This window comes from Ochlerotatus camptorhynchus, unplaced genomic scaffold (assembly GCF_037179485.1).
Source record: "Ochlerotatus camptorhynchus isolate MF236.1 unplaced genomic scaffold, CSIRO-AGI_Acam_v1.1 ptg000156l, whole genome shotgun sequence".
NCBI lineage: Eukaryota > Metazoa > Arthropoda > Insecta > Diptera > Culicidae > Ochlerotatus > Ochlerotatus camptorhynchus.
In genome coordinates this window covers 508,747-532,283 of record NW_027040646.1, presented here as the reverse complement: position 1 = coordinate 532,283, position 23,537 = coordinate 508,747, and the positions used below count along the sequence as shown (strand labels likewise).

The following is a 23,537-nucleotide window of genomic DNA, read 5'->3' as shown; positions in this document are numbered from 1 at the left end:
TGTTCCTCCTCCGTCGACGAAGCTATGCAAATGTCGTCTACAAACACCACAACAAAATCCATATCGGCAAACACCTGATGCATAAATCTTTGGAAGGTTTGGCTGGCGTTGCACAATCCGAACTGCATCCTCGTAAATTCGAAAAGCCCGAACGGGGTTATGACTTGATGACTTCGGAATATCTGATTCTTCCACGGGAATTTGATGGTACGCCCTTTCGAGATCCAGTGTGGTGAAAATGCTTTTGCCCTGAAACGTATTCAACAGGACGTGGATATGTGGTACGGGATAGCGATCTGGAACAGTTACCTGGTTTAAAGCACGGTAATCACCGACGAATCTCCACTGACCGTTCTTCTTCGGGACGCAATGGAGAGGACTAGCCCAACTGCTGCTAGACGGACGGCATATACCCAGCTCACTCATCACCTGGAACTCCTTCTTAGCAGCGTCTTGTTTGTCTGGGGCGAGGCGACGACACTTGCTTGCTATGGGAGGCCCTTTCGTTTGAATGTAGTGGGTGACATCGTGCTGGATCGTTGTTTTAATTGTAGTTGGCAACGTCACTTCTCGAAATTCAGTCAATAATTCTCGGAAAGGATGATCTAGGGCGACCACGGTTATGGTGTGAACAGTTGTGTCTATTAGGATAATTTAGTAAGGCCGTCAATCAACCGTCGGTGTTTAAGATCGACGAGGATTCCGTACGACGCCAGAAAATCTGCTCCAATAATCGCAACACCTACATCACCAATCAAGAAGCGCCAATTGAATCTCCGACGTAGACCAAGATCGACCGTGAGAAATCGTTTGTCGTAAACTTTAATTCTGGAACCGTTTGCAGCATGGAGGTCGAAAGGTGCTGTTCCATTCGAACGCTCACGAATTGAAGCTGGGAGAATCGAAACATCCGAACCGGTGTCGATAAGAAACTTTGTGTTGCTGGTACGATCGAATATCAAAATACGGTGACTTTCCGGAGCTCCGTCCACCCCCGCCGATTCGGGTGAACGGGAGTTTAGTTTTTTTGGTTACTAAACTGGCACGGGTCTCGACACTTGAGAGCGCGACCACCGAATTTGCGATGAAACCAGCATATTTCGAAATCGCTTGCATTTCGACTCGAACGTGATGTCGAACGGCTTTGATGTGCCTAATTTTGGTAGTGAGAGCCGCGATTTGGCCTCGCAATTCTTCCATATCGTTGTTTCCAGTGGGCATCGACGCAGCTGCGACGTGGGACAACGAAGATTCCAACATTTTGTCGGCCATTTCCGCCAAATTACCAAATTACTGATAGACTGTGGAGAGTACTACCGGTTACCGTTGTTAGAGGAAATGAAGGTCAAACTCCACGGAGCGGAATTCTTTTCAAAGCTTGACCTAAAGAACGCTTTTTATCACTTGGAGCTCCACGAAGAATCGCGAGACCTGACCACATTCCTAACTGAAGATGGAATGTTCAGGTTTACAAGATTAATGTTTGGAGTTAATTGCGCCCCAGAGATCTTCCAAAGGGAAATGTCTCGAATCCTTGGAGATGTGAAAAACATCATAGTGTACATAGACGATGTACTCATCTTCGCAGACAACTTGGAAGATCTTCGTAAGACCGTGGCCCAAGTTCTGGAAATTTTAAGGGCAAACAACCTAACCATCAATTCAAGCAAGTGTGAGTTCAATAAGGCTCGAATTAAATTCATTGGTCACGAGCTCGACGAAAATGGATTTAACATTGAGGAAACGAAAATCAAAGACATCCGCAAATTCAGGCACCCCTCTACGGTTTCAGAACTCCGAAGTTTCCTGGGACTTGCATCTTTCGTGAGCCCTTACATTAAAGGTTTTGCCGATATTGCAAGTCCGCTATGGACATTAACCAGTGCAAGTGCATGGAACTGGGGTACTGAACATGAAAGAGCATTTGAGCAGTTGAAAAAACATATAGTCAATTGCACCACGTCTCTTGGATACTTCGCCGAGAACCAGAGGACTATTTTGTACACGGACGCTTCTCCAAACGCTCTTGGTGCGGTGCTTGTTCAACAGGAGGACGATAAGCCACCCCGTATAATAAGTTTTGCGTCTAAGTCTCTGACACCAACAGAGAAACGATATCCTCAAAATCAACGCGAGGCTCTAGGAGCAGTTTGGGCAGTGGAGCACTTCGCCTACTTTCTGCTTGGACGATCTTTTACGCTACGTACAGATGCGCAAGGATTCACGTTTATGTTGGATAGATCACGTGAAAACTCGAAACGTGCACTCAATCGTGCCGACGGATGGACTCTTAGATTAAGTCCGTATAATTTCAACGTCGAATACGTGCGCGGACGAGATAATATTGCTGATCCATCTTCGAGGCTATACGACGGTGACGATGGTCCATTCGAAGAAAATACCAGTCCATGGGAAATCGCCTCCCTCGAAGCGAATCCAATACAATTTTTAACAGAGGGTGAGATAAAAGAAGCAACAAACGCTGATCAACGACTTCAGGAGGTAATGTTACTAGATATCAATTTCATCCACAATAATTATGTTAAATTTATCGATTCCAACTTATAGGTAACAAAGGCCCTTGAATCTGGGATATGGCCAAAACACTTGAAGAACTTTGCGGTACTGGGAAGTAATTTAGCTTTGCGTGAAGGAATCATTACAAAAACTGGTTGCGCGGTAATTCCGGAAAATCTTCGTCACAAAACGTTGGCAATCGCCCATGAAGGCCACCCATCAACGGCATAGTTCAAAAGTATCTTAAGAGAACGAGTATGGTGGCCTGGCATGACGAAAGACGCAGAAGCATGGGTAGATTCCTGCAAAATTTGCGCACTGAATGGAAAACCAGAAAAACCCACGCCGATGCAACGCGTTTTCGCACCAAAATCAGTTTGGGAGACTATAGCTGTAGATTTTAACGGGCCTTATTCAAAGTTCGGCGGTATTTCGATCTTGGTGATCATCGATTATCGCTCTAGATACATCGTTGCTAATCCGGTGAAATCTACGTGTTTCGAAAGCACGAGGAAAGTTTTGGAAGCGGCATTTGAGAAGGAAGGCTTTCCTCAGAGCATAAAATCTGACAATGGCCCACCTTTCAACGGTGAAGACTATAAAGAATATTGTCAAGAACGTGGTATCAACATTATTTTCTCCACTCCTTTACATCACAACAAAATGGACTGGCTGAGAGCTGCATGAAGCTAGTTAACAAAGCGATGGCAGCAGCAGCTACGACTGGCACTAGTTATGCTGAAGAACTGAAGGCTGCAGTTCACGCTTACAACGTTGGTGCACATTCCGTCACAAAGATTCCCCCAGAGGAAGTGATGATGGGGCGCAAGATAAGACGTGGACCTCCGCTACTGTGCCCAGGAAAGGCAACATATAACGATGACCAGCTTAATGCCCGTGATCGCGAATCCAAACTGCAGGGAAAGATGCGAGAGGACCGTAGACGTGGGGCAAGTGAATGCTGCGTCAAGCCAGGAGATAAAGTCATAGTCGAGCGACAGGTTCGCGGGAAGGCAGAGTCACGTTTTGATCCACGTAGGTACACCGTGGTTCAAGAAAAAAACGGAATGTTAGTCCTAACCGATGAAGCAGGACAGAACTTACGAAGACATGTGTCGAAAACTAAGAAAGTTTATAATTGGAGACAACTTGACGTACGGCATAGTTCAGAGAAAGTTCGACAAGGGATTACGGGAGCTGAGGAAGATTCGCATCCGGTTCGAGACGAAGAGGAAATCCGCAATAGGCCCGAGGCGATCCAACGTCCAGCAAGGGACAAACGAGCACCAGCATACCTTCAAAGCTATATTCACGCTACGGAACATGAAATCGGTGAAGATTCGCTATGATTATGACACGTCAGATTATATCACTCGATCTGAAAAATAAACGTAGTTAAGAGCAATTCAATTTAAATACTTACTAGTTCGTCCAGATCATTACTTTGGGAAAAAATATCGAAAAAACATTGACAGTGGTCGGATTGATTAGTGTTAAGCATTGTGTGAAGCTTCGGGATTTGAGTTATAACTATAAAGATTGCTGACGTTTATTGTATACACACTACGTTGAGCGACGTTGCGTATAAAGTGAGGGAAATTCGTTTAAACGCAATGTCATTTTTGCGTTTATTTTCAACACAAAAGATCGAGACAAAAAATCAAATATAGTTTGTCATAGCCCATCAGAAGTCTCGTATTTGAGAACACAATTTGATTGGAAGTTCATAATGACTTTTGAAAAAATCCCAAAAAAGGTGATTTTGGGGGGGAAATTCGTTTAAACGCACTTTTAGTTTTATTAATCAAATCGAGTTCACAGTTCAAAAATCAACAATAAACAATAGTTAATACTTCGTTTGCTTTCCGTTTTTCTGAATAGTTTCGAAAATTCTGTTCGGCATTGATTTCACCAGCTTCTGCAGAGTTGTATCAGGTATCAAGCTCCAGGCTTCTCTTACGGCTGACTCAAGTTCACGAACTGTTTTAAACTGCCTTCCGCCTTTGTAAACCTGTCGTGCCAGGATGCCCCACAAGTTCTCGATAGGATTTAGATCCGGACTACGAGCTGGCCAATCCAAAAGACTGATGTCTCGTTCAGAAAACCATTTCAAAGATTGCTTGCTGACATGAATTGCTGCATTATCCTGTTGAAATACGAAATTTTCCGGCATAACGTCTTCAGTAAACGGGATCAAAACATCTTCCAGAAGCTCCAAGTACTTTCCCGAATTCATCCTGGTTGAAATGGTGGCAATAGGGGTCTTTCCATGGATCGAAAAAGCGGCCCAACACATTAGAGTACCACCTCCAAAGTTCCTGCTCAACTTAACCTGCGGAGATTTCCTCAAATCGTGCCAATAATATGCGGTGCAGTCTGGGCCGTCCAAATTGAATTTCTTTTTGTCAGAAAAAATAACATTGTCCCATTCCGTAGTCCAAGACATGTATTTTTTAGCGAAATTCAATCTGGCGCTAATGTGGGCCGGTTGAAGATTGGGTTTTTTTGCTTTTTTGGTGTACTTTAAGTGGCCACTTCCATGTAGAATCTGCCGTACACGCCTCTTAGAAATGGAAAGCCCCATTTCTTGCTTGATTTGCGCAGCAGAGAAGTTTCCAGAGTCTCCCATTTGTATGATTTGGTTTCGGACACGGTTGGTGATCTTCGAATTTCCCTTTGTTTTCTTTTTTACGCCATACGTCTTGCCTTTTTTCAGCAGGTTCCTGATTGCTGCTTCCGATCTGTGGATCACACGTGCAATTTTGCGATTGCTCTCACCGCGACTTTTGAGTTCTCGAACCAGTATTTGCTCCGACTGGCTTAAATACTTTCCTTTACCCATTTTGCCGAAAACAAGCAACAACTACCGCGCAACGCAAATTTAAACTCGTGTTAATGGCGAACGAGGGCTATACAGTGTAAATATGACAGATGCGCATAACAGGATAACAGGAGCATAGGTACGCTCAATGCGGCTTTACGTTAGTGTGCGTTTAAACGAATTTCCCCTCTAAAATCACCTTTATTGGATTTTTTCAGAGACCACAATGAACTTCCGTTCAAATTGTGTTCTCAAATACGAGACTTCTGATGGGCTATGACAAACTATATTTGATTTTTTGTCTCGATCTTTTGTGTTGAAAATAAACGCAAAAATGACATTGCGTTTAAACGAATTTCCCCCACTGTATGTATACACAAATGTTTTCATCAGGAAAAGTTTCACTCATAGCGAAATATTTTCCTGATGAAAACAAATCACTGGCACAATCGCACTTTAGCAATCTCTATAGTGCAGAATCCATCTACGGAGCGCGTCAAAATAATAACCCTTCAGAAACTTCGTATTGGTTGCGATTGCACGGAAAGCAAAATATACTTAAATCTCGGATTTATTTATTTATTGTCGTCAATCGATGTAGAAGGTTTGTGTTATAATATTAATTGCATATTTGTATTAATAATAATGAATAATAAAAAAAAGCATATAAAATAAATAAAGCAGTGTTTGCCTTAATAATATTCTATTTTTACGTGTTAAAATTACGAATTGAATTGAAGTGATGGCTCAAAAATGCCTTAACTATAAAGAACCGCGCAAAAGTTCACTTCAAATTCGGTTCATGTATGAAAGTGATTTGAAGGGAACTGACTGTGGAGAGTAGTGCAAGGACCGACAAAATAAGAACACAATTTCTACCACCGGTATCAAGGTAGAGAAAATCATAAATTTGCCACGCATGTTGACGGTACTACTTTCAATAAGAGACACATCATCTGCCCTCGCATGGCCTATAATTCATGTAAATAGATCCCAACATGAATTAACAATTGAATGGGTTCCACCGGTGTACATCTTTCTTTCTTTTTTTTTGAGAAGAAGGTGGATATGTGGCCCAGACCGAATGCTAACAACACTGCTACTAACGAGTAACGACTTCACTCTACCTTGCACACTTATCCTTGAGGCGTTACGATCGCACTCTACAGTCGTGCAGCATCAAGCTCAAGCATCGTCGCTTTCGTGTGCTAGCTGTGATAGAGGTAAGAGCTATATTGATGTCACTGCGTGCGCTGGGTGATTTCTGATATTCAGACTCCAAAGTGCACAGTTCCGTCACTGATGGTGAGAATGGCTTTAACGTTTGGGGGCATTCTCTGAAGAAACAACATTTTCAAGAGCTCATCGGTTACGTTTAATCCTGCTGCCAGCTCTTGCATTTTTGCGAGCATATGTGTTGGCCGCAAATCACCCAAATCGCAGGAACTCAGCAAACGTTCCAACCTTCCTTCTGCAGACACTTGAAAACGCGAGATCAAACGATTCTTCACCGCACTGTACTTATTTTCTGCCAGCGGATTCGACACTGAGTCCGTTACGTGGCAAATGACCGATTGGTCGATTTTGGCCACAATGTGATAAAATTTCGTATCGTCTCTAAGAACATTCGCGAAGGCAAACTGAGCCTCCACATGACAGGATCGTTCTTCCAAAAGTCCGGAAGTTTTACGGCGACGCCAGCGTTTTCGTTCGGGTTTGCCATTTTCGTTGAAGAAATGTATGTTATCCAGTCTGTTCTTCTCCGTCGGGGTCACCAATGTGGGGCGCGAACGCGGACCGCGAATAAATAAAACGAATAAAACTTGTTGTTTTTAATCGACAATCTCCAGGAGCTCTTTATTGTCTCACGTGTTTTACAACTCTGACACTTCCTCTTTTTCTCTGTTCGCTCACGAGGGGTGCGCTGATTGAAAGCAATACCAAGCACCACAGAACGGTCAATGAACATCTGGAAGATTTTGGATTCTCTAGAGAACTTTAAGGACAACTCTCACCAATTGATATGACGCATGAGGAATTTGGTTGAAGAAGAATCTGGTCACGTAAAACACCCTTGTCGGGATAGAACAATACTGGAGGGTTTGGCTTATCAGGGTTAGGATCTGGATTCACATTGAGTTTATGAAAAAATAATACTGATTTTTTTTTTTTGGAAATACATGGGAGTCCCCAAGTAACATTGCAAGTTATATCAAGGTTTTAAAGCGTTCTACAAGTCCAATTCATGGTCTACAGAACCCTCATAAAACCAAAATTGTTACTTGAGTATTGAGCGAAAACTCAAAATTTGAAAACTTAAAAAAATTACGTCGCAGATTTTTTTTAATGTTGTGTAAAAAGCCTAAATTTTTAAGGAAAAATAGAAAAGCATACTGCGCCCTCTGTCTACAAACCATGAAAACCATAAAAAAAAACAAATACAATCATTGATTTTTAAAACAAAATTCCAATTTTGATATTAATTGTATTTTTCCTAAAAAATATGTTTAATTACCTTTAATTTGATATTTTGAACCACCCTAATTTTGGGACTTTGGGAAGAGCGTGAGAAAAAATGTGCTTCAAGGTAGTTCTGAGGAACTTCAGATTCCATCTGAAACCTAAGGAGCATACCAAAGTAGTTCTGAGTTGACTTCCATGGAAATTATGAATAGGATCCAAACAAAACTTTTACGATGATTTACCGAGTTACCGAGGTTATTTTTTAAGATTTTTTAGAACATTTAGAAGGAGGAAACTTCAAGTCTATTCAAAGGAGAAATCCATAGAAATTCTGAGGATAATTTCAAGAAGTTTCTGGAAGATCAAGATCATTTACCCTAATCCGTTTGAAATATATACAATGGAATCACTTTTGAGGTTTGACCAACTTATGTACTGAGCTGAACCACTGTGGATTGCAGCCGCTGGCTTTAGTCCACCTTCAGTCCGCCATTGGTGGCATTGGCTTCAATTTAATTAAATGGTATGCACCTTCCAATTTTAGAAAAAAAAAAGTTCAAACAGAATTAACGTTTCATTATTGAGCACCCTTTTGCGCAGTTCAAGTTTAAACAAGCAGCATCAGCTACGGGGATTATCGGCCTCTAATTACGTGCTGAACCCGAAGGGGTGAACCATGTAAATACAGCGAACCGGCGGTGGTCGTTTGTTTTGTTTTGCCTTAATTTTTCTTCGTCGCAAACTCAAGAGGGCGGGTGGCGCCGGGAGGGTTGAGGTTGCGGTGGTGCAAATTTGCTTTGTCGCTTGGCTAGAATCCCAAGAATCGTGCTGTTGGTGTTGTTCCAAGTTGAGGAACTGATGTTGAGCTAGAACTTTGTGACGATGCCATGAGGATACGGTTACGCGGTTAGTGGTAATTAAGGTTCAGCTTTGGGTCTACGGAATGGCGTAGGAACAAACAGGGCTTCCGGTTTGAGGGGTAGGTAGTCGGCAGAAGGGATTAAGATTAAGGGCAGCTTTGACACGGAAAGTAGATTACGGCTAGGCGAGGTGTATTTACCAGTTATGGCAATACTTAAAAAATGTACTAGTTAAAGCTTAAGTTAAGTTTATGTGGACTAATGCCATAGTTGGTGCATCTGCCCTAATGTTTCCCATACCGATTTCACGTTTCCGTCGTTATTGACCTGGGGCATGCAATTATCCGGTGCAATCGGCGGTGGGCAAGCCAGGCTCAACACCATGTTTCAATTAGTGAGTTCGACTTCTCGTTGGCTAGACGGGGTTGAGAAAGATTTAAATTATGTCTGATTAAAATTAATCTCACTCAAACTAAGAAAGCCTAGCGCAACAAGTTTTAAATTACATCTCATCAGAAGCAGCCCTGTTCAGCGCAATTGAGTTTAATAAGAATGTCTGCGGCATAAAGTTTAGAATGAAATTTCACTAAAATGTACGCCATTGACGACGAAAAAGGCCAACAACTTCGAGACACAAATGGCGCAAATTTTCCAAAGCGAATTAAGCACAACGAAGAATGAACCGCTCTTTCTTACCTCGGAATTCACGTCCTACCTCTACCTACTGTCACAACGGGCACGGCGATTTCTAGGCTCCATTCAAAACACTTGTTTCGCCACCCAGACGACCGCCATGAACGTAGATTGCTTTCAGGCTGGTAGCAGTCGAGAATGCTATATAGGGAGCGGGAAACAAATGGACCCTTCCGTATTCGTTCACAGGATTTGAGCTTTCAGTGGAAAAATTTTCACGGCTTTTCCTCCAGTTTCGCCATTCGCCCGAGTGAATGCACCGACTGTCGGTTGTTAGCATGTAGCAGACGAGGATTCGAGAATTGACGCTCCAGGCTCGCTTCGTTCGTTCTCATCCTGAACATGGCCGTTTGTGTGTATGTACCTATATAGGTTAAACGAACGCGCTGCACTGTGGAATTAGTTGGGTGCACGGCCAATGAGGTCAACCCAAATTTGAGTTCAGTTTACTCATACTCGCAAAAAGTGCAGGAACTCAGCGATGAATTTGCCTCATGGAAACTATAGAAACCCTAAAAACCCTGGAAAAACATGAGACAAAGTTACTCATCGCTGAGTTGCTGCACTTTTTGCGATTTATGAGTAAGCTGAACTCCAATTTGGGTTGATCTCATTGACCGTGCAGGGGCCTACTGCCAACGCTGGGAAGCGGAAAATTGAGGAGATGAGATTTCAACAGGTTTATCTAAAATGTATGTGGTACAGTTCCGGTTGGCCCAGCCCTACTCGGAATCGTGGGATCTTTTCCAATTTGTGCTTTACGAGAGCGCAAAAGTTCTTGAAATGCTTTTGCCACTGTTAATAAATAAGATGCATATTTTAAATCCGTGAGATAAATGTTGTTTACAGTGAACATGTTGATTAAAATTGTAATCAGTGGCTATGCTCCTGTAATTTTGATTGTATTGGAGCAGTGTAGTACCGATCGAAACCTTTTTGTATCGATCAATGACACCATCACATGGGGGTATCAACAAAATGTTATCGAAAAATCACTACGAACTCGAATGTTCCAGCTATGCAGCCTTCAGCACCGCTGTTTACCAGCAGACACCGTTCTTATCGTTCTCTGATAACGCGCCACCTCTTATCTGGTGTTTTTCATTTGAACCTACATTTGCCGCAGTTATTCACGCTTCAGGTAAGCCTGCGAAAGTGAAGGCAAAATTCTCCGACCACCAACAACTAAATAGAGCCACAGCTCACTTCAAACAGTCACGAAATTATGCATAGAAAAATTACCTTCGATTGTGCTCCGGAGGCAGTATGCTCCACTCCGATTCATAGTACGGGTACATGGTTTCCACCGGCGGCGGCAAGGAATGCTGCCAAGACTCCACCACCAGATGTTTTCGAGTTTATTTTCTTCGCAATATTCCTCCGATGCTGACTGGAACTGAGACACGCAACGCGTAACGAAATGGCACGTAAAACGTGGCCTGCTGATAGCTTCACTTACCCACTCACACACTCGGCACTTACTGAGTAGGGCTTTGTTGTTTTCGATTGTGCTTTTCCACCTGTCAACGAATTTCGAACTCAGGAGCCGGTCGACGGTTCTTTTAATTAATTTTTTTTTCCGCCACAAGCACCACCTGTGTTTGTTCACTTTTCCGGTCCACACGCACTGACACTGATACTGGCACTGACACTGACACACTGGTGGTATGTTTAGGTAGCTGCTATTGGTTTGTGTTCTTCGCCATGATTCATCAACTGTGGGTGGGGTGGGAAAGATGGAGCCGGGGGGTGTTTCATGGATGAATTGAATTTCCGATTTTTTAATCATGCAAATTAGAAGATTAGCCAACAAGAGCCGCGTGAATTTCTTTGCGGTAGAATTCAGTGTGAACGAGGGAGTGAGAGGTGGAATTTGGTTCTCGTGGCACTTTGGTGACCCTCCATAAGTCGCCACACAGGTGAATGCGCAGCAGTTTGTATGGTCCGCAGAATGTTAAGAATATCACTTATCGTGCAATTAATGCATATGCATCAGTAAACAAAGATTCAGACGTCAATTTTTCGAAGCTCTTGGCGCTGATGGTGGGATTAGTTTGCGTGGGTGAGCTAAGAGACGTTTGAATCTGTGTTTACAAATGCAAATAAATCTAAAGGGTGATACGGTCAAAATTTTGTCAAGGGAAAACGCGTGTAAATCGGTGAAATCGTTTATTTAAAAAATCAAATTAAATTTCTTTTTCAAGTTCAATTTGTATAAAATTCAGGAAAAATATTCAGTTAGGCTTCCGCTTTTCCAAATCCGAATTGCCGGGCCTTACGCTTGACCCCTGCCATCAGATTTTGTACAGCCACCTTGTCCACCTTCTTCGCCGCAGAAAGCCAGTTTGCCTTGAACTGCTGCTCGCCCTTAGCAGTTTTTTTGGTCTTCTTTAGGTTCCGCTTGACAATAGCCCAGTATTTCTCAATTGGGCGGAGCTCTGGCGTGTTGGGAGGGTTCTTGTCCTTGGGAACCACCTGCACGTTGTTGGCGGCGTACCACTCCATGGCCTTTTTACCGTAATGGCAAGATGCCAAATCCGGCCAAAACAGTACGGAACAACCGTGTTTCTTCAGGAAAGGCAGCAGACGTTTATTCAAACACTCTTTCACGTAAATTTCTTGGTTGACAGTCCCGGAAGCTATGAAAATGCTGCTTTTCAAGCCACAGGTACAGATGGATTGCCAAACCAGATATTTAAACTTTGACAGTTTCATGTGATTGAAAACATCTGCTACCTTTCGCCTTCCTTTTGCCGTATAAAACTCCTGTCCCGGAAGCTGCTTGTAGTCGGCTTTGACGTAGATTTCGTCGTCCATTACCACGCAGTCAAACTTCGTCAGCATCGTCGTGTACAGCCTCCGGGATCGCGCTTTGGCCGTCGTATTTTGTTTATCATCGCGATTTGGAGTCACTACCTTCTTGTAAGTCGATAGTCCGGCTCGTTTTTTTGGTCGATGCACGGTTGTAGACGATACACCCAGCTTATTTGCGGCATCTCGGAGAGAGAGGTTAGGGTTTCGCTTGAAACTACCGGCAACTCTCTTTGTCGTCTCAGCGGCTTCCAGTTTTCGATTTCCCCCCGATCCAGACTTCCTGGCTGTCGACAAACGTTCCCCAAACACTTTAATTACATTTGTAACGGTTGATTTGGCAACTTTTAGCGATTTTGCCAACTTTCCGTGCGAGTAGCTCGGATTTTCTCGATGCGCGAGCAAAATTTTGATACGCTGCTCTTCTTGCTTGGACGGCATTTTGACAACTGAAGAGTGAATTCCAAAATCAAAATACGAGCAACATTCTACACACACACACCTTCAAAATGAGGGGTGTTCAGGTTTTTTAAATGCAAAATTGAAAGAAATACGTCAAGTTGATATTGACCAAATTTTGACCGTATCACCCTTTATTTGCAAAATTTGATAAACTTTGATGACTTAAAAACAAAAGTTTTTGACAAACATTGTTCAGTACAAAAGCACTATCTTGAACATGTAATAGTTTATGAAAATACCCTTATATGCTTTAACATATTTTGATATAATTGATGGTATTTGTAAGTTGTCTTGCCCCTTGTATGCATCATAATTCTGTAAGGTTCTATTAACTTTGATGCATTTTCGAAAAATTCAAAAGCAGTTTTTTTCAGATTGAAAAATGCTCACGACATTTTGTGTAAGATAGCAAAATGAATAAACAATGTTCAGTATGTATGGCAGTTCCATCGAGTTTACGTAAATCTCTGAAAATTCAGTTAAGATCAAAGAGTTTAAGGGCGGCTCCATTAACTTCAGGAAAATAGCAGGAATAGCCGTAGCCGTGGGAGCTGCATCGCTAGTTCGTGTAGCCATGGCCGGAAACCTCGGTCAGGTCAAGATACCGCTGTCAGCTGTTCTTCGTCTGGGAGGAAATATGGACGTGACTGCCGTCACGGGTGTAACGATTTTGAGAATCCATGGTGAGACTTGGTGGAGATTCACGGTTGTGGCAACATCAATAACAAATTTTGACACATGCACACTGTGCAGGCACAGAAAAAGTTCAGTGTTGCCAGTAACTTTAAAGATCAGTAAAATTGTAACCCTGGGTGCCAAACAGTGCCAATGACTGTGCCCAGTTGTACCCAAGCTTGTTTTTAGCACACTGTGTGGAGTGACCCTTGCCAACAGCAAATTATTGAGTATCGTCATACGGAACCTCCTCTGCCGCAAATCAAACTTTCGAGGCCTTGACTGATTGGTAGACCACCCATCGCCCCGGGTCCTTTTGAGTCGAACTAGTGCAACAGAAGAGTGCATATTGGATCGTTGATGATAGGGTGTACTTACGGAATAGAATGTAATTCCATTTCTGATAGCATTGACTTGTTCCTATAAATCCTATACTGTTTCGCTGAGGCAATCTGGCTAGATCTGATGGGATATTTGAGGTTAATACGTATCGACGTTCCCCAGCAGTACTGGGACTTGTATGGACATCCCTTTAAAGTGCATTTCCCATCGAAGTGATACCAATAATGCCTGAGGAAAAGCGCAGGGGATAGCGAGAAAATTTCCATCCCGGAAGAGCCTTGACAAGGCCGGGATTCAAACCTGGCCGAAATACAAATTCTTTCACGCACATCCCCTATGATGTCGTTTTTTTCTTTATCGTTCGTTCGGCATAACAAACTTTAAAAACAAAACAAAAATCCTCCGTTTCGGGCACAATATTGTCGTCGTTCAGAAGATTTTTGGCCGTTCAGTTCGTCGATCACATTCCGCACTGTACTGTCGTATTGGACAATCTTACAGGCATTTGACCAACCGTCACTGGAGGGAACCCATTTTGACTGCCATATCGACCCTGGTGTGTAAGAACTCTGTTGGCTTGAGGCCCGAATAGAAGCTATTCTGGATGAAACCACAAGCCGCTGGGGTTTTCGCTACAAATCGGATGAGATAAGTTTAAGTTTTGTTGGTTTTGAAGAGATAAGAGATTCATGGTGCAAACAATACTCACAGAATTGAGCCCTTGATTTTTTTTAAAGTGGCAAGGTACGATCCTCGAACCCAATTTGAAGCTCAATAGAGTAAATAAAGAAGTCAACCTTAGCAACGATCGGCAAAACGTCAACACTCGACAGTGATGCCTTTTTATATTATATTTGTCCTAAAGTGCAGAGTTGATTACCCCTTGGCATTACCAAGCTTTGGCTTTTCGATCACAGTAGGCCCAACCCACGGACGGTTGGGTTTTCATAAGCTGTAACAAATTGATCTGTGTTTCCGTGGAGTGATTTTTCAAGTTCAAATAAATTTTTTTTTCAAGATGTGTGATAAGTATTTGGAAGATTGATTGGTATTATAGTGAATCTTATGAGCGTGTGTTTTAATTAAGAAAATATTGTAATTATATCGATTTGGGAAAGGACCGGTCGGGTTAGCGAAGTGCTACTCAAGGGGTGGTCACTCTACACACTTAGTTTGTGTCAATTTTTTTCTCAGTGTTCCTCAAGTGTGCCGCAGCTGCGCCAGCAGTGCTGAAAGTGCCAGTTATCGGGCTGACTTTGTTTCCTTGTTAAAGGCCTGTATAGTAGGGTGTTCCAAAATTGCACTATGTCCGGAAATCTGAGGGCTCAACCTCCAAATGATAGCTAAGGGTGTTACAAACAAACTTTTGTATCGCGGCAACTCTGGAAAATGTTGTTTAGAGGTCGCCCCGCCGATATTTTTGAAAAAAGTCCATGTTTCATAGCTATTATCCAATAAATATGTTTAGTTCTTTAAATTTCAGTGAAATCTCACCCTTTTATATTTTTCGCAGATTCCCAAGGGTCAAAACTATGAGAGAAAAAATTTCTACGGCATTTTCTGTGTCCAATTTGTTAGTTACAATTTTTCACATTCTCTAAAATGATGTTTTTTGTTGTACATCACTGCATTCAATCATCAAAAGTGGGTATCAAACATAGCGCTATTATCAATCAAATGCAGCAGAAATATGAAAATTTTTAGCGTTAGCGTTAGCGTTGTTATGATATACTTCGTAGATTGGATACTAGCGACACTCACGTCTCTTCTGAAATTCTCAGTAAGACTACTTTCAGGAATAATGCTGGGGAGTAAACATTGGTTCCAATCAAAACAAGAGTAACAGAAGCATGACTGTCGCTATTCCCGGCCACGCCCATCTTTACCATAACTAGGGATAGGGAAGGAAATGTTGATGCAGTACTTACTTAACGAGAGGCCACCGACTTAGCGACACCCTCATAAGTGCTACGGAGTTGGAGGGTTGGGTAGGGTATTCGGTTAGGATTCACCTCAAGTTGGCGATGCAACCAAAAGTATGTATTGTTTATTTGTTGTTTATTTAATCTATCGATAGCCGGCTATCGAAAGAACATATTCATTTTGTTTAGTGATCATGAATTTTAAGAGTCATGACGGAGAGCTTGGGATTAAACCCATGATTTTCTGCTCAGTAAGCAAAAACGATCCCTCCAGGGTCATCGAGCATCTCAGAACCATAACGCTTCGCGACAATACAGGACTACGTTTTCGCTTGATATGCAAATAGTTTCCAAGATTAATGTTCAATATCAAATATACAAATGATGGTGGCGATTTATTGTGCTGTGGAAGAGCTTGAAATTAAATCCATGATTTTTTGCTCAGTAAGCAAAATCGATCCCTCCAGGGTCATCAAGCATCTCATAATCCACAGCGCTTCGCGTCAAAGTCCGAATATATGGATGAACTATCTATTATTGAATAACTATTATTTACGATAATTACATGAAAGAAATAAAATATAAACTACAAACAAAACGTGACTACTAAAATCTCAAAAAGATATTCTCACAAATATATTTCATGCAACCAGGAATCTCAAAACCATTAGACTCTATAATGATACTCTGCACATGTTAGACACAAGAATAGGCCAAAAAGCAAACGTCCGACTCACAAAACCTGTCAAATCCACTTGCAGTCACAATCAACGGTTCTACGAATCGCGAGCGCTCACGAATCATAAAACCGCTGACTGCGACATTCTGAAAGCGAAATTGGCAGGCTCTATGCGTCAAACTCCCGCCCTCCAATCTCCTCCTGCATCCAACAACACAAATCTCCACTACAACACCTAACGAATAAAACTCCGAAAATCACTTTTTCTGCCTATCTTTCTATTAGGCCTGCGGACATGCGTTAGCTTCGAAACTTCTAACCAAACTAGGAAAATTTTCAGATCACAAAAAAAAACTTTTAAACGTAATTACAAAATAAATATTGATTATTTTACGCAAAAACGAGCACTTTTGTATCGTATGCTAAAAATAAAGTATTAATATAATTAAATGCAAAATTTACTAGAAAATCATTACTTTATTGGTGAGAAGTTTCTAATAAGCCCTCCCAGTTCCTCCGTATACAGAACAAATCTGATACTATAATCAGAATTGCTCAGTCTGCATGAAGCAGCTCATTTCATCAAGGAAGTTCTATTAACAACCAAGAATTAATCGTTTGAGGCATACTGAAGCATTAAGAAGGTGATATGTGTCACTATAGGAAATCATCATCGTTGCAAATATAAAGAAATTAAACATAACCCTTTGCTTCAGTATCGTCAACCTCCATGTCCATGGGGAGGGACTGTAACCGACGATCTTTCAAATCCGAAAACTAAAAACTACGAAAAAGTACTTAGGCCTTCATTAAGTTCCACTTTCACGCGACGTTCAATGGCAGGGTCCTATCCAGGATTACATCTGAAAAATCCAAATCTGGCCAACGCCCACCTAAACCTGTTCTAGTCCACCTGAAATGACTAACGAATGGAAGACTTTGACTACCCAGCCATGCAATAGTCTCATCCGTGCCTTATGGCAACTTGATGATTCTATTGCGCTCATCTTTTGGCACCACCCAGGGGAGACTTGGTCCTGTACCCAATGCTTAACTTATCTCCATTCCACTCAGCTACTCGCAATTTCTTGTGATATAGTGGGCGGAATATTATTATATGAGACAATTCAATGCAGACGTCTTTCCAAATTTGGCAGATCGACAGGTAATCGGTGAGTTACCACGATAGTTGCTATTCAACAACTCGCCAACGTCCCATCGTCAACGCCTGCTATGAGAATTTCCCATTGCAGACGCCAACGAAATGACGTCATCGAGCTATCGATCAACTACCCTGGTTATCGCCTGGTACCTTATAGCACGGTGCTAGGAGGCGAACCGGAAGAATCGATGAGCTACCTCTCCCCCCAGCAGAAATATGAAAAATTTTAAAAGCAAAAACTTTGCCGAAGACACTTTAACCTCATTTTTAACCGTTAAAAAGTTATTCGTAATTTACTGTGGAAAGAAAAGTTCAGAATTTCAATACTTGCAGTATGTCCACCAGCAAATCAAACTATCATTGAAATCAATAAATACAAATCACCTAATTTGTTGCAAATCACTTGATAACATTTGTTTTGAAGTTTCTAGAATTCAATAGGATGATATACATATAAGCAGAGAGGGATCGCAACATTTATTGGTTTCCATTTGATTGCCGTAGCAAGCAGAACCAAAAAAGAAAATCATGTCACCAAAAACCAAGCTCACATCGGATCTCATCACCGGTATTGCGAGGAAGCATTTGCCCAGAAACCGTTTGCCGTCGGAGTGAGACATCATCAGGTACTTTCGATTCAAGCATGAAACCCAACAACTTTCAATCGGACAAAGCATTCAAGTTGTGGCTTGGTTGTGCTTGGGTTTAGATGAATATTCCCTGTCAAGGGGCCGCCATATTAGATTTTGGTCCGTTATCTTGAAATTTTGGAAGCCATCTTGGGTTGAAATCCACCATTTTAATTTCATCCGGAATGTTGACTTGAATTTCGGAATGCCCCAAACTCTAGAATTCAACATATCTTTTAATCCTATGATTTTCGATGATTTTGATCTTGGATTCCAAAATGGTGGTGGATGTAAATTTTCCACTTCCACTTATCGAGCCCATTCCGCAGATTGGGCAACCAGCATCAATATCAACCAAGATCGAAACCATCGAAAATCATGATTTTGATCTTGGTTGATATTGATGCTGGTTGATTTTGGGAATTGAAAATCACGGCTGATATTGGTCGAAAATAACGTGTGATTTTCGTGGTGATGATGGTTTGGGATATTGGTGCCTGTGATTTTAGGTGATATTGATCTTGAAAAATTGCTGATTTTGATTTTCTGATCTTGATTTTAGCCAACACTACTCTTACATAACTCGGAGCGTTTGGTACGGTATGTCCACGTATCCTTCCACCCCTGTAGATTCATGAAATGAATCGCTGTTTAGATTTCTTTAAACTTGAACCATTTCACAGAATCATCTTTGCGGCAAATGCTGTATTAGATTAGGTTGGATTAGATTAAGGGGCATTACGCGATGTCGCGGAGATGTAAAATGTCCTTAATAAACAAAAAAAAAAAAAAAACAAAAAAATTACGTGACTTTGGGCAGTTGTGAGAAGTCAGGACAATCAGGATGATTATCAGAAAAATTGTGGGAATTTCAGAGATGTTCCGAGAACTTCTGGTAAATTATGAGAGCTTTAGGACAGTTCAATTTAAGAAAATAAAAAAGCGAAAACCTTATTAAAACTAAAGATAGTCCAACTGTGTTACCTGACTTATAACGAATATATGTTGTAAACGAGTACCCCGAATACAACGTATAGTTCGTCTTATTTTACATTCAAATGCTATGCAAAATTAGACGAGTCATACGTTGTATTCGGGGTACTCGTATACAACGTATATTCGTTATAAGTCAGGTAACACAGTAGGGACAAGGCAGCTTTTAATCATGAGTAATATTGGAGTTACTTTTGAGTAACTCTGAGTAACTCGAGTTGCTCATTATTGAATGCACGGTAACACACCTGTTTTTGTGCGTGTTTATTTCCCAAATGTCACGGTCAGATGTTTGACGAAGCAAACATTTCAGAAGTCTCAAATCCACCATCATTTATTGACGTATCATACTGAATCACTTTCCTCAAATCTCATAAACCTCGTACCTTTTCTGTTAATCCTTATTAAGCAGTTTTGTCCTGAATTGAATGCAGAAAATCATCATTCAATGTTCACCATCTACATGGAGAAGTTTGCATTCGTAATAGAAATCCAAGTGTCTTAGCGTCTCTGAGAAGAGTCAATTAATTTGGCATAGTGTATTTAATATAGTAATATAAAAAAATCTTTGTTGTATTCTAGGTAATGCTCCTTGTTAATTTTTTTTTACATAGGTTGAGCCTTTCGACTGGAAATCGATTAAAATGTTTTTAGGCAGCCCGTTACTTCTCTAGTGTAACATCAAGTGGCATCGGGGCTTATTTTAGATGTCACTTGTCGTCACGGTGAAGCGATTCCCATTTGATTTGAACGGCAATCGAGGCTCTTATTCTGAGTATCACTTCCTTATCACCGTTTAGTGACACCCGTAATAAGGCCCATCATCTAGTAAGTTTGTCACGGAATAGATGGAAAAGAAGCTTTTCATCGTCTAGTCACATTTGTTTATTCAAAACTTTATGCTCGGTCCAAATAAATAAAGCTCGTAGCCTTCTTGAATTTCCTTCTTCATATATTCGTTCTATGTTATTTGAATAGCTGTAGTTTACAGTTACAATTGTAGACCCCAAAATTGTTTAAATCTTGGGTCACTTTCATTATGCACTGGATGTTTTGCCAACGATTTCACTGTTGATGGCATCTTCTCTGGAGCTAACGGGTGTTCAATAAAAAATGAGAATTTTTTTCAGTCATATAGCTAGTAAAAAATTTTTGTTCAACGAATTCAGTATTTTTTTATTAGATAGTAACATAATGTTTATTCTTCAAACAAACGTCAATGAATATTGGAGAAGGGGCCCTGGTCAGCCGTACGACGTAACTTAGTCGCGATGCTCTCACAAGAGCGCTGGACGGCACTGAAATCATTCTCCTTTTTTATTGAACACCCGTTATATATCTATCTAGCTAGTTTTCTATTTGATTGTCCACTTTTACTTAAAGGCCTCCGCTTGACTCTACGGTTCTCCAAGATAATCATCCAATCCAAGCTAAAATATCCCGTAGCGACCCACACACGGTTTCGAAAAAGACGGATTTGTGGATGGATTCATTTGGATTGGAAAATCTAAAAGTCACACAACCTGAACATACTTTTTTCAAGATTTAGAAATATCAGACTAATGTGCTGTAAATGTATCAATATTATAAAATATTACGAAAAAGATCACTCTGACAGTTGATGTTTATTCAAACAGTTTTTATTTGTTGATGAATGTACGACTACTTTGATCAATTTTGAGTAATCATGAGTTAATCGCTGCAAAAATATTAACTCTGAATACAGCTAGCTTGCCCCTTGAGATAGTCCAGAAAATGTCAGGGGAGTGATAAGAATTCACGGAAATTCACGGAAGTGCTGAAATTATCGATAAGTTAAGAAATATTTAGGGTGGTCGCACGTACGTTGGCTCATAGACAAAAATCGATTTTCACTTTGTTTCATTTGGGAAAACTAACTACTCAGAAGTATTTATGGATGCGTCCTGCAATGTAAACAAGTATTGGTTAGCTTGAGAAAGCATCACAACTACTATTACAGCCATGTGAACTGTCAGTGTTCAGAGAGGAAAATAAACTCAAATATCGTCTAGAAATTTCTAAATACCCGGAAAAGTTTTCTACTGCGTAGAATCAATTCCAGTAAAATGGACAGTAACAGTCAAGGGCAGTAGAGTGTGTTACAATTACCTATTGGATTAATGTTGGTCTCAGTTCAGATAAACAGGAACGAATAGCTTGTGTAGAATTTGATGTTCTTAAAAACACTATTCAAACTTTGATTAACGATCCAAAAAAAAGTTCCATCGAGTTCCAACCCAAACTTTTCATAGAATTGTTGGTAAAAGTGTCCTTTACAAGACCATGTATGATTTAACTGCAACTTTTGCAAAGCAGATTTTTGAAAAATGGGTCACATGTGAGGAAAGCAAAAGAACGCCATGTGTTTTCCGCTATTTGGCGTCATGACTAGAACTAGTATTCACCGCAAACGTGTCATTGAATTCATCTGTTCCTGCAGAAAATACCAATAGATACTGAAGCCCTGCTCAAGCTCTAGCTCTGTTTGTTGATCTGGATCTGTCAGAGCGGAAGTACATTCGAGATACTGTCAACGCCATTCATATAGATTGTTTTCCAAGTCTGTATGCTTTAAAACAAGCAAAGAACAGAATCATCCCACAAAACCTTTTGGTTACAGAGACATCTGCTATAGTAGATCTTCAAGAATTGCTCAACCTAACAGTTAACAGGCATCACTAAAGTAATACAGATAACTCACCCCACAAAAGCAAGATTGATTTGTGAGTGGGGAATGGATGGTAGTTCTGGTCACAGCATTTATAAACAAGAAATTTCGGATTCAAATGCAACCGACGAATTCTTATTCCTAGTTGCTATGCTTCCTCTCAGACTCGTTGATGCAGAACCAGCAGAAACTCCGACCAGCCCACTATGGGCAAAAATGGGTCCAAAATTACCCAAAATTCAATATCTCAACAGCACGCTGAATTTCGGCCATGAAAAACGATTTTTCCCAAGAGAAATCGTTCGGGGAATCTATTGTACGTGGTCTCATAGACCGGAGAGCCTTGTAGGTATGTGTTTTGGACCACTTTACCCCATTTTCCCCTACTTTTTGCAGGAAATGTTTTTTCACAACTCTATTTTTCGTAAAACATAAGCATTTTATGCATGGTTTTAGAATACTATGTCTTTAAACAACAGTTCATGAGATATTAGGGGAATACAGGGTACAATTTATAGGGGAGTAAGGGGTAAAAGTGAATCCTCGCTAAATTTATTTTAATTCATAAAAATGTTGAACGATGCGGTTGTTTGAATGACCTTAAAGGTTGCCTGCAATAATAAGATATTTTTTTTTCGAAATTTTAAGTTAGTTGAGGTTAAATAAGTTTTAATTTAGTGCTATCTGTTTTAAAAGAGTTTTCACTTTTTTTGTCTGTATACAGCAAAACGATATAGTGGTTCACAGAATTTTGTAAAAATTGGTAGTTTTGTTCCTTATCGCAACATATTAGACCCGTATTTTTTTTATTTTGTCATTAGGGTGACTATTTATATACACTGGAGTCGCTTTTTACGCGGGTGATACGTCCCGCATAAAAAAAAAACCGCGTAAAAAAACCGCGTAAAAAAAACCGCGTAAATTCCGAAATACGCGTAAAAAAACCGCGTAACTTTCAAAATCCGCGTAAAAAAAGACCGTGTAAAAAAAACCGCGTAAAAAGCGACTCTAGTGTATAATGATAAAACGCGTAAATTCTGATATCCGCGTAAAAAAAAACCAAAATCCGCGTAAAAAATACCGCGTAAATTCCGGAATCCGCGTAAAAAAAACCGCGTTAATTCCAAAATCCGCGGAAAAAAAACCGCGTAAAAAAAACCGTGTAAAAAAACCGCGTAAAAAGCGACTCCAGTGTATTAGGGCGCTAAAAAAAATTGATATTTTTGATTTTTTTCAAAAATTTACAACTTTTGAACTGTTTGGCCAATGATGGAACTCAAAATACCAAATGAAAGTTAATTAAAATTTCGTTTCAGAAAAAAATATTTTTATATTAAAATAAAATGAATTTTGTATTAAAAAACATTGATTGTATTTTCACTTTTACCCCTTACTTCCCTATAAAGTGTACCCTGTATTCCCCTAATATCTCGTGAGCTGTTATTTAAAGTCATAGTATTCTAAAACCATGCATAAAGTGCTTATGTTTTACGAAAAATAGAGCTGTGAAAAAACATTTCCTCCAAAAAGTAGGGGAAAATGGGGTAAAATGGTCCAAAACACATACCTACAAGGCTCTCCGGTCTATGAGACCACGTACAATAGATTCCCCGGACGATTTCTCTTGGGAAAAGTCGTTTTTCATGGCCGAAATTCAGCGTGCTGTTGAGATATTGAATTTTGGGTAATTTTGGACCTATTTTTGCCCATAGTGCAGCCTCTACGAATTTCTGCAGACTTATTAAATTTATGCTAAGGAGGATTCAACTTTATTTTAAATGAGTAAGCTACAGTGGAGTCTTGTATCAGTAAATTAGTT

General features: G+C 40.6%; 1 protein-coding gene across 1 annotated transcript in view; it reads right to left on the bottom strand.

Annotated features, from left to right (window-relative positions):
- Positions 1-23,537, bottom strand: part of LOC135701323 (AP-1 complex subunit gamma-1-like) — a 156,263-nt gene that overhangs the window by 130,017 nt on the left and 2,709 nt on the right. The window contains exon 2 of the mRNA XM_065222084.1: positions 10,597-11,070. Within this exon, the coding sequence (XP_065078156.1) occupies positions 10,597-10,652 (56 nt within the window). The 5' untranslated portion in view covers positions 10,653-11,070. The remainder of the gene's footprint in view (positions 1-10,596; positions 11,071-23,537) is intronic.